Source organism: Heteronotia binoei, chromosome 18, assembly GCF_032191835.1.
Source record: "Heteronotia binoei isolate CCM8104 ecotype False Entrance Well chromosome 18, APGP_CSIRO_Hbin_v1, whole genome shotgun sequence".
Lineage (NCBI taxonomy): Eukaryota > Metazoa > Chordata > Lepidosauria > Squamata > Gekkonidae > Heteronotia > Heteronotia binoei.
In genome coordinates, this window is record NC_083240.1 from 47400250 (window position 1) to 47415737 (window position 15488).

Genomic DNA, 15488 nt, shown 5'->3' on the forward strand with positions numbered 1-15488 from the left:
GCCCTGTGAGTGACAGCTGCCAGAAAGCGGGGGAGAAGGTCAGACGGGGGGGGGGGCGCTCCTGCTCTCATGGGAGGGGAGATGGCTTCCCCATACCATTTGGGATTTGCTTCTCCAGGGCAGCCCAGAGACTTTGAGCACAGTAGACTGCCGGCTGCTTCCCCTTCTACTGCTCCATGCCCCTCTCTGTAGAAACTGGCACTGCCCAGCTGTTCAGGTGCACCCACAGGACGATAAGAACAGATTGTGCCTGGGCTTAAGCCACTAATGTTTACAGTGGACGAGAAGGTACCCCTGCTGACTGTCCCCATGGCAAAGGCTCTCCACGTTGCCACCAACATGCCAGTTCCAACACGCAGGGGGGCTCTGGCATTCTGCTTGATCTTCCGAGTCTGGGTGGATCCTGGTATGTCTTGAGAACAAAGGATAATGGTGGCTTTTGCGTGGGGCTCTGCGCCAAGTGCTGCCCTTGCCTGGCCGGGGGTCCCCCTTTGGGTGCAGCAGAATCCTCCCACCCATTCTAAAAATGCCTCTGCTGGGTTTGGTGCCAACACTTCCCACAGTGAGACCAAATTCCTGGGCAGGGGGGCCCTGGAGGGCACAGGGTCACTCCACTGATCACCAGGCACAAATAAACATCTTCCCCCCCGAAGTCTTTCCATCTCACAACCGATCAATTCCTGCGGCAATCAAGCTGGCATTCAGTTCCCCTCCACCATGGAATATAACTAAGTTGAATAATCTTTCTTGACCGTAAAACAATGGAGTTGTTTTCAATACATAAAATGGGTTACATGCTAACTGGATGGTCGTGACACATTAACAGTTATGCTTCTTGATCACTTGTACCATCTTCTAAGGATTCAGTGGTGTTTAATTTATTGAAAGTCACTATTAAAGTCTCACCACAGAGGTTTTAATAATTATACAATTTCCCCCTTGAAAGCCACAATATAATTGACTGTTGTTGCTGAAATCTATTTCAGTTTCAAGAATAGATGCCTGTTTAAAAATAAAATCTCCCACTCCTTTCTTGAACCTAAATGAAGTGCACATTTCTGACTGTCAAGTGGAGTCCATCCATAAAGCCAGCTTGGCCTGCGTTTGGTGTGTGGCCTGGCATTTCTGGAGACCTGCTGCAGCATCATTTAGCTGTCCACAGATCCCAGCTCTATTCCCACAGCCCGGGATTCTTGTCTGAGGGAAGCTGCCCAGCCAAACTGTGACCCCTGAGAGAGCGGCTCAAGTGCGCTTCTGGGCCTGTCAGGGGCTTAAATGACCTGCACACCAGAACAGGCCAGGGTTAGGGAGCCCTCCCCCTCCTCTCACAGCCTCACCTACAGCACAGGGTGGTACCAAGGATGAAAGGGAGGAGGGAGAGTGAGGCCTTCAAGAAAACACGCCAAATGTGGTTCATATGTATTTAGACTGAAGAAGCTCCACCAAAGCCTCACTGTGAGTGGCTGTTATTGATGCAGGAGCCGTTCATTGTGCACATCTGGCAGGGAACTCATGCACTTTCAGTGGGTTGCTGTTGCAGGTGCAAGTAGGGCTGCAACTTTTGCAGAGAAGACATTTTGGCACAATGTGTCAGCAGTGGCAACTGGGTGGGAAAGTCAGCGGGAGAGTGCCTACCTGGCTGGGGTGTCGTGCACCTACATGCTCAAGAGGAAGAGGCACTCCTGCTGAAGCGAAGTGAGGCAAGAGGCAACTTTTGTCCACTCTGCTCCACAAGACACAGGAGGCTGGCTCTCAGGGACCAAGAGACAGGCTTTTTGGCCCATATCATCTAAAACATCTGGCTAGTTAGTGTGTGAGAGAGGAGACTTTCATATACTGAACTGTCTTGCCCTCTAGTTAAAACATAGTGTCTTACTATTGTGATGGGAGATCTCCTTTAGTACAGTACAGTAAAAAAAACAAACCACCCACCACTAAAGAGCTTCAAATAGCATGTCCACTGGCCAACCAAACAAGGAATGGGCAAACTGGATTGACAAGTCACACTTTTCATTAAAGGGAGATACCGGAGAAGACATCTCACAACATGAAAAAAAGTCTCACATGAAAACAATTCCGTGTTCAGTGCAACCACTGGTTTTCTTTGGGCTGTTTCAGTGGGTTGGGGAGAAAAAAAATTGACTGCCTGGGGAGAAAAAAGACACAAGAACCCAAAACAGAAAAGAAAAAGACGACTTCAGTCAAGCAAAGGAGGAAACACAATGCAGGCCAACGTCTCAAGAGCTGATCACCCAGCACCAGGGCTGGCAGGGTCAAGGCTTCCTCCCCCCCCCCCCCCGCCCCGCAAAAAAAAAGGTAAGTGCAGCCTGACCACTTGGCAAGGGGGAGGAAGGGGGGCACTAGTAAGGAGCCCAGGTGACGTATATCAGTCTTATGTGTGTGTTTTTAGAAAAAAAACAAGATTTTTTTTTAAAAAAGGAGAAAGCTTCACACAATCTTCTTAATGCTGTGGCGCTTAAAGCTGCCTGTGCTCCTCTGCTTCTGGACTTGGCTGGCTGAACCGTGGCGAGTCCTCCCGGTGTTGGAGTGCCCCGTGGTTGGGGACAGTTCCACGTTTTCCTTATCAATTCCTAAACAAATAAATAAAAGCAGGGAGTAAACGTCAAGTTAATGTTTTTTCCCCTTCAAAAACCAACCATAATAATTAGCATTTTTTACAAAAAGTAACATGAAAGGTTTATCTTTGCCTTTTGAACACTGAGAAGCATCCCAGAAAAGGGAGAGCTGGAGAGAGAGGAGGCAGATTCTCTTGTGCCAAGGTTACTATGTAAGGAGTGCTGTAGGTGAAGCAAGATGCAAGAACTGGGTTTAATTAAGTCGAGGCAGCAAAGAGATCCCAGCACACACTGAGCACCAGTCGCCAGCAGAGGGGGCCTGTTCTCCATATGCCACAACCACCTGAGCCAGCCTGCAGTCTGATAATAATAATACAATTTTATTTATATCCCGCCCTCCCCGCCGAAGTGGGCTCAGTCTGAGAGCAGCACTGCCAGTGTCCAGATGTTCTCTATCGACTTGTGTCCATGTTGCAGGAGGTTGCAATTCAGTCAGCAGCCAAAAGGCTGGCTCCTTATTTCAAACCACTTCTCACTTCGGGGACCCTGTGTGCTCTCCTCCCTTCCACCTGCAGTTTCCCTTCTCTTCTCTAAGCAAGTGCCTCTCCCAGCCTTCTTAGGAACCTCCCCAACTTTTGCAAAGGACTCTTTCTCTGCCTGCTCCCCGACCTGCTCCTTCTGTGATATCAGGAAAGGAAAAGGAAAGGTCCCCTGTGCAAGCACCAGTCGTTTCTGACTCTGGGGTGACATTGCTTTCACAATTTACAGGGTGCTTTTGTCATAGCCTTCCCCAGTCATCTACACTTCCCCCCCAGCAAGCTGGGGACTCCTTTGACCGACCTTGGAAGGATGGAAGGCTGAGTCAACCTTGAGCCCGCTACCTGAAAACCCAGCTTCCGCCGGGGATCGAACTCAGGTCGTGAGCCAAGCTTAGGACTTCAGTACTACAGCTTTGCCACTCTGTGCCACGGGGCTCTTCTTCTGTGACATCAGGGAAGCCATCAAATGCCCTTTCATGGATTTCTCCAAGGGAGGGAGTTCCTCTGGTTTTCCTATCTGAAGCCCCCTCCCTCTGTTTCTGGGGAACAGACTGCCCCTGAATCTCACTGAAACTCTTTCTTGCAGGGGCTTGGCGAGTGGGGATGGGGCCAAAGAGAGCTCTGTGCCATATCTGGATCAAGAGCCAGTCTCTTCCCTGACATCCACCTGTGCACGCCTCTACCAAACTATTTGTTCCCTGCGTGGTGCAGCCAAACCTCCTGGTGTCAAGCTACCTATCCTGTTCCACTACATCAGGCTATGAGTGGTTTTGTTCAAGGTGTGCTGTGGCTGAAGTGGGCGACCCTGGGCCTCCCCTCCCTCTCGGGGGGGGGGGGGCCATGAGGACCCAGTGCGGGCCCCTGCCAGGAAGCTGGGCCTCCAGCCTCCACACCAAGGGCTCGCCCATCCTGCTCCACTCGGTGCCCTCCCAAGCCCCACGCAGCCTGCCCAGGAGCTCCAGAAGGCTTGGCTGTTGCCTCCCCAGAGGCTGGAACAGCCCCTAAGGGCAGCGCTTCTTCGGCAATCCCTCCTGAGGTCACAAGGTCCTCCTCCCTGAAAGAGGCCCATCCCCTGCACAGCCCTCCCGGGTCTCCCTGTGAAGTCCTGGAAGCAGAGAGCCAGTGTGGTGCAGGAGGGAGAGTGGTGACTTGGGTTCAAATTCCTACTTCTACCATGAAAGCTCACTGGGTGGTCTTGGGCCAGGCACAAACTCTCCGGCTGGCCTACCTCACAGGGTTGTTGTTGGGAGGAAATGGAGGAGGGGAGAATGGGGCTCTGACTGGAGTCCCAACTGGGGAGGAAAAGCGGGGCATAAAGGGACCAAGAGAGTCTGTCTGACAGATGCTGCCGGCACGTGAGCCCCTCTCTGCTGCTTCCACTTAAGGTCAGCATGGCCGGCCAGAGGCCTCAGGACGTCCCCCTCCCCGCAGGGCACAAAAGCCAGGATCCTGACCCTTCAGCTCCCAGCCAGTCCCCCTCTGACAGCCTCTGGCAAAGGGAGTCTCAGCAGCTCATCCTCTGGCTGCTCCTCTGGCCCAGGAGATCTGTGGAAGACTTTTGAAAGGCCCCCGGAGCTGCAGCCGGTGGTGTGGATTCCCAAAGGTTCTCAAGGGCTGTGTCCCGCCAGCCCTGGACCTCCTCCTGAGCACTTCCACGAGGGGGTGGGGGGGGGAAATGTCCCCGTTCTCTTCATGCTGCAAACCTCCAGTCTCCCCCAGCAGCCACTGGGTTCTTTCTTCTGAGCTACGGAGCCCCAATGCTTTACTTTCCCCCAGGAGAAAATGTTCTTGCAATCACCAGACTGCTTCGATTGCCCGTTCCAAATACAGAAGCACCAGAGAGGTCTATGCCGGAGGAGGCACTGTGGGAGTGGCTGAGCTGCTTTTCCCCATCCCCTTTCTGAAGAAATGCTGAGCTGGGAGAAGAGAAGAGAGGGCGGGCAGGAGGGGCTGCGAGGGGAGGATGGCACAGAGCCACGATGCAGCACAGACCGCTCCTGGCAGCTGCCCACTGGCCTGCAGCCCACACCTGCTAGCCGCCAAGAGAAAAGGCCGGTGCAGCAGCCCCTTCCTCAAAAGACAGCTGCACACAAAAACCTTCTTTTCTATCGGCCATGGGTGAGCCACGGGTTTCCGCAACCCACCTTTTGGAAAAACAGAAGAAGCCACATCTGGATGTGTTTTGAGAGGATGAGGCAGCTGCCCCACAGAGAGCTCTGTGCTTGTCCACTCTGGCTGGCAGCAGCTCTCCGGGGTCTGCCAGCAGAGAACCTGCAGAATGAGCCCAGGAGTCCTGCTGTGTGCAAAGCATGCTGGGACTCTGGGCTCACAGCAAGCCCTCCCGTTGCTTCTCCAGCCAGGCCAGCCAACTCATGCCCCTCCCCCCAAAGGCTGGGTCACAGGTCACGTGCCACGTGCAGGCAACGAACGGTGTGCAACAGTCATCATTGGAGCTGCCCCAGGCAGGCTCACTGAAGCCACCAACCAGGATGCACAGGGCTGGCCCCACACCTCTGTTTAAAGCGGAGCTTTGGCCATCCATCAGGTGGTGTGGGGACACCTGCCATGCTCATTTGGTCAATGTTTTCCTCACAGGCAATCTGTGTGCCAGCCACTAGTCGGGAGAGGACCTGCAGGCCCACCTTCCCCCAGAAGCCCTCCTCGGCTACGCCTCCTCCCACAGCTCTGTCAGCCACGGCCCTTGTCCCTCCAGCCTGGCTGTGCAGCCTGAAAGGGTCAGAACGTGCCCTCTGCCACCACAGCTTCTGGGCAACAAGGCAAAATGTTGAGGCCAGCAGGGAGAGAGATGGACAGACTCAGTCAAGGAAGCCAGGAAGGTCCTCCGCTGGCAAGACCCAGTCAGGCTAGTAAGAAGAAGAGGGTGTCGGGGGGCTGCCCTCAGTGGGCAGGACTTGAGGGCATTTAACACCCTCTCTGAGTTGCTTGCCCCACCACCACCCAAGATGCGGGGAGGACAGTTTCCATGCAGAGCCCCTGGATGCCTGCAGAGAACGAAGTGTTCTGCTAGCACCACTGCATTGGCATTCTGGCTACAGCAGAATTAATGTGCACATGCCCTGCCCTTGAAAGGCTTCTTGGCAGCAACTGTCTGATTTAGCTGATGTTCTGCATTGGAATAACTCCTGCAGGAAGACCAAGGTTCTTCACGATGACAACAAAACAGAAAAAGATCAGAGAGCAAAACCGAAGGTTGATGCAGCCATCGTGGTGGACCAGGAAGCTACCTGGGCAGAACAGTTCAGCTCAGTGTGTCTGTCAGGCGCTCTGTGCAACCCCAGCTTCATATACCACTTGTAGAATGGCCTGGTCTTTGTCTGCACTCCTGGCAGGCTTGAAAAGGGTTCAAGGACATGCCTTCTGCTGGCATGGCTAGCTGAGCTACTGCAACATGGCGTGCTTTGCAAGATGTCAGCCGCAGAACAGGTAAATTTACAGAATTACTGCAATTTACAGAAAGGAACAAAACCTTCACCAGTTAGCCAAACATGTGGCAATATAAGGGGCTTGGCTTTCAATCCAGCATCTCAGAGGATCATCCATGAAGACAAATATTCAAATTGCCTGCCTGCCGCTTCCATGCCCAAGTTAAAGTGCTCTTTTTAACCTGAAGAATGCCTCAGCGAGGATCAAAGCACCTTCTCGCCCGTCTTGATCATTCCAGGGTGGCCACGTCTCCCAGCTGCCACCAAGATGCACAGAGAAGTCAGGTGGCACCAGATGGCCTTTGGGAGCCTCAGATATTCTGGGTTCTACCCTTAAAATTTATGCCTTTTAGATTTTTACGTTCTCTGTTTTTGTAGGGTGAGAGAAATGTACTAAAAATAAAGATGCAGTGCTTACTTACTTTCCGTCAGGCACCAAGGAGAAGGGGGGCGGGCTGAGTGAATGCAAGAGGGGCCCGCAGGCAACTGGGCAACAACTTCATCAAGCTGCTCCACTGCTTTCATTTTTAATTGCATTTTAATGGACCAGGTTATCTTCTGCACTGCACTACCTGGTTTATTTGGACAAACTGTCCTGTTTTTACCTGTATCCATCACACGGCTGGTTGGGTTGCTTAGCTGTTTTGGGAAAGCCCTGCCACTGTCCGGGAGAGCAACCAGGAACCTCCTCCCCCCCCCCCCCCAAAGCAGCAGACTGCAGAGCCCCAGCAGGGGAAGGGCCAGCCCTTGAGAGGAAGCCCCCCCCCCACTCTCCACTCAAATCAGCCCTGCCATTGCACACTGATGACCTGCTAACAAGAGAGGGACTGGATCACTCAACATTAAGGGGGGGGGGGAAGTCTAGTGTGAAAGGCAAATCATGCCTAGAGGAAGCAAGCAGTAGAGTTAGCCAAACAAAGAGGACGGCATCCCAGCCAATCCTACAAGCCATTCATCATCTGCGGCAAAAGGGTTACAATTGTGGCTGCCTGTGTGCCCAAACCCATTGAGCAACACAAGAGGTTGGAAACAGTTTGTTTATTCCAAAGTCTTCCCCCCCAAAAAAGGGGGGGTTACTATTTACTTAAAAAGGGATTACTATTTACTATATCTTTATTTATTTTAGCCTGCCTTTGCCCCCGAATCTTCCCAGTTGTGCTACTAGAGTTAAAAACAGCTCTATGGGACAGAGGTGGATTTCATGATTCCAGACAGGCAGCATCAGGAGGAAGTGATCCTCGTCTCTCCTCATCATCACAGAAACCTCAGAGGTGCTGCTGCTGGGTCATACACAGCTATATTGGTTGTTCATTGTGAGATGTAATTTTTTTTGGTAAAAAAGGCAAACAACATTTGCAATAAAAGCTATTATCATTAAAGAACAATTTAAGGCAAGGAAGAAGAACTGCAGATTTATACCCTGCCCTTCTCTCTGAATCTGAGACTCAGAGTGGCTTACAATCTCCCATATCTTCTCCCCCACAATAGACACCCTGTGAGGTGGGTGGGGCTGAGAAAGAAAACTATATAAACTATAGCTCATTGAATGCTTAAAATTATATGTGTGTCAAAGAGAAACTCTTGATTAATTATGGTTCTTTGCCATAATTAATTCTATGAAGCTGGGGCCACTGTGGAGAAGACCCTACAAGTTCCTTCCCACCTCAAAGGCCTGGAGCAGGGTCACATGATGGCCACTGGCTGAGATTGTTCTAAAAGGAGATCAGACAAACCCACTAGATATAACCACTAGACAAGTTCTGTTTCCATTGCAAATAGTATGAGGGGGAAGGGATCTGGCAATAACCTGGGCCAGACTATTCTTAATCCTTTCATTTTTGACCCTGGCACTCCCACAGTCATCTTGAAACTGGTGGCCAATTTTGAGATTCCTACTTGTATTTTCCGATGAGCTACACCTGCCACAAATGGAAAGACAGATGGACATGTGGATCCTTTTATTGTTATAGATGTGAGGTAACAGACAGTCAAGTGATTTGTTTTGTTATGATATTTGACTTGGATCAAGGTCATGGGGACAGGTGGGCTCTTTGATGGTGGCTTTTGGGAGCCCTGTCTATCCAAGGCCCACTGACTTTGGAAGATGCAGGTGAGCATGAGGTTAAAAGCCAGCTGGTCTTTAAAGCACAGCAAGGCTCCTCTTTGTCTTCCCCAATTAACAGTGTTACTATGAATGTGGGGAGGAGGAAACAGTGGCAAAAATTAGCACCTTGCAATGTATGGCCAGAACATGGAGAGGAATCAACTCACAGCAGTCTCTCCTTGTAAAAGACAGATTAGCACTACAGTATTTAGCTCACACCACAAAGCGAGTACTTCACAGAGCAATCCTACGCAGAACTATGACAGTCTAAGCACTGATACTCTGGCTAATCCAAGAATTCTCAAAAATGCTTCTTCAAGCTGCATCCTTCCTTGGCTGGAAGATGCCATCTGGCCCGCAGCCTTGACTCAGAAGTGAACTCTGGATAACCTCTTGCCACAAAACATCCACTCAGTCTTCCCCCAGCTACCTTGTGAAGAATGTCCATTTTAAGGAAACGCCAGCTAAACAGTCATTTCCACTGACGTTCATACGAAGGTCCTGGAAAGAGCAAGTCCAGCATAGGCTGGTCAAATTTGCTTAATGTCGGAGTCACATAGTATAAATGTCAGATGTTTGAGAGCTGCAAGACGTGAATGTCAGATGTTTGAGAGTAGGAAGGAAAGTAGATGGGGAGGAAGGAGAGGTGGAAAGAAAGCAGCTTGAACTTTAAATGCATTCTCCAAGTTGCTGGCTGGCTTTGAGAGCCACACAATATGTGTGAAAGAGCCACATGTGGCTCCCGAGCCACAGTTTGGCCACCCCTGGTCCAGAGTAATGTGTAGCAAATCTGTGTTCACTTGTGTGGGGCAGCAAGTCTCAACTCTGCATATGTGCAGCTGGCAGGAAAACAAATGCAGAACATCTTGACTGCATAATATCCAGAAGTGTGTGTGTGGGGGGCCCTCTACAGACACCTCTGATTTTGCTCTTGGATTTATTGTGGCACAGGACAGAAGCCCCCACATCTCCTGCATTCCTGATGGCTGTGGAAAGGTTAAGTCCACAGGCACAACATATTTGCTTTTCCAGGCTTCTGGGGAAGGGCTGCTTCTCCCCAGCCTCATCCCATGAATTGGCAACTGCTGCTGCAATCTCTGTTTTCAAACCTGATTTTCAGTTTGGATTTTTATTCCTGCTGTAGCTAGCTAGTTGCTGGTTTTTAATGCCTTTGGCTACTTTCATTCTGCAAATTTAGGTGTGGTTTTTTGTGTTTCATTCTGCAAATTTAGTTTGCTGTTTTATATCCTGCAAGTTTAGTTTAAGCTTTATCTTAAGTGAACTGTTCTTGAAATTTTGTTTTGAGCTGCCCCAGGAACTAGTTTTCTGGTCAAAGGGTGGGATATAAATGCCTCCAATATCTAAAGCATGCCTCATTCCTCCATGACGGCTGACACACATGAAATGGACAGAGGTCGAAGACAGCATCAAGAGTGGCAGCCCAGGGCATTAGTGGAGCCTCCACAAACAGTGGCTCCTGGTGCCGCTCAATGCAGCTGATGTGCACATGGGCAAAGCCCACATTCCAGGCCCAGGGGTCCCACTCGGATGCCTCCCCAGACACGCGGAGCTCAGGACCGAAGCTGCTAAGGACGGTGCTCCTGCAGCTTTGCAGCTGGTTGGAGCAAATTTAAACATTCAAGCCTATGCAGGAGCATGTGAGCCACCCTGAGCCTGCCTCAGTGGGGAGGGCGGGATACAAATGGAATGAAATAAATAAAACAGGAGTCCAGTTGCGCCTAAAAGGCTAATAGTTATGTTGGCATAACTTTTGTATCTCCCAGCTCACTTCTTCAAATGCCTTATGAGCATTTGAATCATGAAAGATTATGCTGGAATAAATGGTTCATCTTTAAGGTGCTGCTTAATTCTGCAACTTTGCAGAAGGATGGTGGGGTTTGTTCCCTGACTTCTCTCATGGGGGCCTTGGAGGAGGCTGGTTTTTCTTGCTCCCTCGTCCACAGACTGACCTCTGCAATGGGAGGCTGAGCATGGTCCCTGTGACGGAACCGACCCCATTCGACCTTCAGACACAGTCCCATCAACTCCCTCTTGGGCTGCCAACAACTTCTGGAGGGAGCTAGTCTTCTTCCTGCCACTAGGGCCACCACCTGCTCAATTTAGGGGTTCCTGACTGAGAGGAACAGGACTCCCAATCCCCCTTCCTGCCAGTTTTGAGGCCTGGCCTCGAGGTCCTCTGCTACCCAGCACCTGGTTCTCACAGAGACCAAAGTCCTTCTTTGGGAGACCCCTGGAGGATTGGCACCCTTGCCAACCGCATGCCTTCCCCCTTCCCGGGACTCCCCTCTTACCACAGCGTGGTCAAAGGCAGTTGGGGAACTATGTGGTAGGCACTCTGGGAAACCCCCAGCCTCTTAAGAGGTAGCCCATTGCTGCTGTAATGCCAAGGGCCAAATTCCTCTGCCCCCACAGCCTTCCTTCTTGTCTCGGAGCTCAGAGACGGAACCTCCTCTCCAGGAGGCAAGGCATTTCCCCACAGTCCCCACATGCTCCAACTGCCCCTCTGCAGCAAGGAAAGTCCTTATTCTCTGGCTAGCATAGCAACATCCTGGTATTATCCCATTTGGGAGGAATGTGACAACGTCTTTTAAAAGCAATGTTGGCACGAGCGCATGCACACCTCTTTGCCTTCCATCCCCTGCCAAAGCGACATGGAAAGTAGACACTACTTAACCATGTTTTGAGTAGCAGCAGCTATTCCATAAGTACAATCACATCTGCAGTGAAATCAACAGAAATCAACAAAACCAAAGGAAACAGTTGTGGTCAGGTTAGCAACCCATGGGCTTCAGAAGTGTGTGCACAGCGGGCCCACTCAGAGCACACAAGCAAGAAATTTCTGACTGTTTTGTCCAAGGTGCCTGGAGATGACAGACCTCTGTGCTCCTTGTTTCAGATGTGAGGCAATGGCAGAGACAGCAAGAACAAGATGGAATGGTCCATCTCTGTCTGCTCCATGGACGTGACCCCTCGTCACAAGAGGACAGAGATTTCCCACTTTTGCTTTACCGCATGTGATATGATGCTCTTGCAGAATTAGGGGCTTTTTATCCAGCAAGGGTTTAGTGAAGTTCTGCTTTTATGGAGCTCCTGATTAAAAGTTTTGGCCACAATGAATAGAAGATTGCTATATAAGACATGCTGTATATCAAGTATGGCCAAACTGTGGCTCTTTCACACATATTGTGAGGCTCTCGAATGTCTCTTTAAATCTAGCCAAGCCTGCTGGTGGCTTGGAGAATACATTTAAAGTCAAGGTTGCTTTCTTTCCACCTCTCTCTTCCCCAATCTAATTGCCTTCCTTGCAGCTATCAAACATCTGGCATTTATTCTATGTAGCTCTTATGTTAAGCAAGTTTGGCCACCCTGCTCTATATTCATTGCCTTACCTAGAGACTAGGGAATCCATAATCCTCTGCATGGAGATTTCTAACAGCAGACAGAAATAGAGCTTTCAAGTCTGAAAAAAATTATAATGAAGTTCCTCAGCGGTTGTTGGCTCCTGTCTTATGAGGCAGTGAATATCTCCATAAGTGCAACTATTTAGTCTACACATTATTGGCACACTGAAGAAGAATTCTCTGAAACAGATCCCTGCTTTGTCACCATGGTTATTCCTTTGTTATCTTTATTGCTGTTCCGCAGCCATTCAGATCTCGGAATCGTATCTGAGCTCAAATGTATCAAAATAATCACATTTAATATATTCACCATGTGGCACTCTGGATCCCCTTTCTCTGTTGAGGGGAGGGGACAGACAGTCCCAGGCCCAGGGCTGCTGAACAGGTTAATGCTGAATGTTCTACCTTTGTGTCTGTGAGCTGCTCAAGCAGGGCTCTGAAGAGCCAGGATATCAACATTTAAAATAAATAAAAAATAACTTTCTTTTGTATTTATTGAATATGTAGTTTCAAAGATGCCTTGACAGTCATTTGACTAAAAAGCACACTGTACCTCTTTAAAACAAGTCAGCAATAAATAAATTCAAGAAACTGACTGTCCTTGTATGCGGGGCAGGCTACACATGGAGCCTTCATTGACCTTCGCATCTTTTCTGCACTTCTATTACTTTCCAATGTCTTGCAAGTCATTAGAATCCTTATCACCACCACCCTGCGAAGAGGGAAGATGTTGCTTTTCCTAGGGCTGTTTGTACTCTTGGTGCTAAAAACCAGGTTCTACGCACAGAAAAGTGCTATTCTGCAAACTATAAACTGTACATTATTATATTTGAGCAACTATGCATGGATTTGCATCTTTATTCTAATTTGGTTCTTTTGTGGATTTGTCAAATCCTGTTTCTGCATCCAGTGCCAAATTCTGCACCTGTACAGCATCCACCTGGGCTGGACTGTGACAAGGTTATGAACTGGGGCAAAATGAGACCAACTGAAAGCCACAGAGCTAAGCTAGGGTAATGAGAAGGAGCTGTTACTACTGATTCACTTACCTTCCCAGGGAGCAGGAGGGACAGGCTTAGCAAAAGCGAGAGACAGAGGTCACCCGCAAGCACGTGGACCCATCTAGGGACAGACCTCACAAGACCTGTTGGCATCTTGCCCAACAGCCTCCCCAAACCCAGAGTGGCATCATTCCCAGTGCCAGAGGAGACCTGAAAGTCTGCAGTCCCCATAAAGATGTTTCTGCAGCTCCACCCTTGACATGAGCCAATGGAAAACAATGGCAGACTGACCTGGGGAATGCTGGGAAGTGGCAAGTGAAGTCATGGAATTGGAAAGATTAAGGTTCGCAGTAATGCTGAGCTGGCTCTGCACGGCAGGCGGGTAGGGAGACGTCGGTGTCAGCAGGGATTCCTTGCTGGTTTCCTCATCAATGCCGGGCAAGTACGTGTCAATCAAGGCATCAAGGAACTTCACGATCAGCTCAGCATAGTCTGGGATTTGCGTTTGCTGGAAAATGAGAAACAGGTCAGTCCTTCAATTCCTTTAACATATCAGTATCCAACTTCTCCATCCACTGGGATCTGCAACTTCCTCCCACGGGATGGCCACCTATAAATGGGCATGTAAACGCTTAAGTGTGGGTTCAATTATGGACGGATTATTGTAGCACTGTTCCTGCTGGGAACTTGTGTAGCACAGGGGCCCAGGGAATGAGCTGCGATCCGGGAGGCTTCCAGCTCAAATATTTTTTCAGCAATCTGAGATGACCCTCTTGGCCTCATTCCTCTCCCCAGTAAGAACAGTGGCCTGTCTTGTAAGGCTGTGTTAAGAGTTGCTGTGCTGATCTACCCAGAGTGCTTTGCACTCCGAAAGGACTGTCCGAATGCTACGTGTTCCTACTGTGATGGGGTTGGTCATTGACCTTTTTAAAAAATGATACAAGCTTGTTTTTATTGTGGTGGGAAACTGGAGACTGATTCTGGCAGGTGGCTTTAAAGATGATACATAATTTTATTTCTTTTGCGATGTTCACAAAACTTCCTGCAATGTGCCCTGGAGATTTGATCTGGGACAACATAAATGCCAGAATAAAACAAGCAAATGCTAAAAAGAAACACAACATAGCTTTGAACACCTATACATGCACAAAAGATAGAATAAAGCAAACTCAACATCAGTAAAGGTTATGGTCTTCCCCAAACCTGTGCCTTGCTATGTGATATCTGGCAGGATCGGAATTGCAGGCTCCAGTCAATAGCCTGACCCAGGTGAAGCTCCTGAATAGTCACTGAAGGCAGCCCCAGTGCATTACAGCCATCCAACCCAAGCCTTGAGAGATGATGCCTTGAATCCTTTTCTGCCTAAAAGTTCTGTGGGTGGGTTAGCTATATGAAACTGCCTTATACTGAAACCAGACCATCCGGTCCATCAATGGCTCTTTCACATCACCGGCTGCCTGGTGCTTCTCAAAGTGGAGGCTGAACCTGTGACCTACTGTATGCAAAGCAGAGGCTCTACCACTGAGCCACAGTCCCTTCTAGGCCAGCAGCTGGCGGAAAGTGGCAGTTCTGCTGCTGTTACTGAAGAGCAGCAGAGAGCCAGAGAAAAAAGAGAGGGCCTGATATTACAGGAGATAGTATAAAGAGAGTGGAATGACAGGCAAAACACTAGAATGGACAAAAGTTGGCTGGTAACCCTTGCTGCATCTAGCTGTGGCCTTGGCTCATCTGGCATTTGGAGCCTCTGCCCTGTGCTGAAGCTCTTCGTTGCTCACCAAGAGACAGACTGCACAGGCAGACCTCCAAAGGCAGGACTCTGAGAAGGTGCAGTGAGTAGTACCTCAGCTGCTTGTGGTGGCACAAATTTTGCTGGGCTTTCTGGTGCAACCAGATACCTGCCTGATTCTGTGACATGAATCTTTAAAAAGTAAGGTTAAAAAATTCTTTTTTAAAAACCACTAAAATTCTCAGAAGGTGTCCCCCCCCCCCCCACACCAGTCTTTTTTGTGGTGTAGTAAAACAAAGTTATTTCAGAAGCTTTTGGGACAGTTGGAATCTGGTCCCCCAAAAGGGCCAGAGGCGAGAGAATGCTTTCTGTCTGATGACACTATTTTCATATTGGTTACTGCAATATGCTTTGAATGTATTTGGCATTTACTGTGATTGCTGATCACCTCATATGCCTTGGGTCCCAATTTGGGGTCAGTCACCAGAGGTCAACATAACTTCCAGGTGCAGGTGTGCACACACACACACACATTACCCCCCCCCCCAAAAAAATTCTTAACCTGCACTCATTGTTTTGTGCTTGTTGCACTGCATATTTTCGCTGACTCTCTGGAGTTGAATGGTATTGAGATGAAAAATACAAGCCAAAACCATGTCAAAGTTGTCTCAACTCTG

General features: G+C 49.4%; 1 protein-coding gene across 2 annotated transcripts in view; it reads right to left on the minus strand.

The window, feature by feature from the left end:
• Nucleotides 1–1993: 1993 nt before the first annotated feature.
• The window catches only part of NF1 (neurofibromin 1), a 249271-nt gene continuing 235776 nt past the window's right edge, over nt 1994–15488 (minus strand). For both annotated transcript variants that reach the window (XM_060259690.1, XM_060259689.1), the window contains 2 exons: nt 13377–13593; nt 1994–2591 (listed from right to left, as the gene is read on the minus strand). In XM_060259690.1, the coding sequence (XP_060115673.1) occupies nt 2449–2591; nt 13377–13593 (360 nt within the window). In that variant the 3' untranslated portion in view covers nt 1994–2448. The remainder of the gene's footprint in view (nt 2592–13376; nt 13594–15488) is intronic.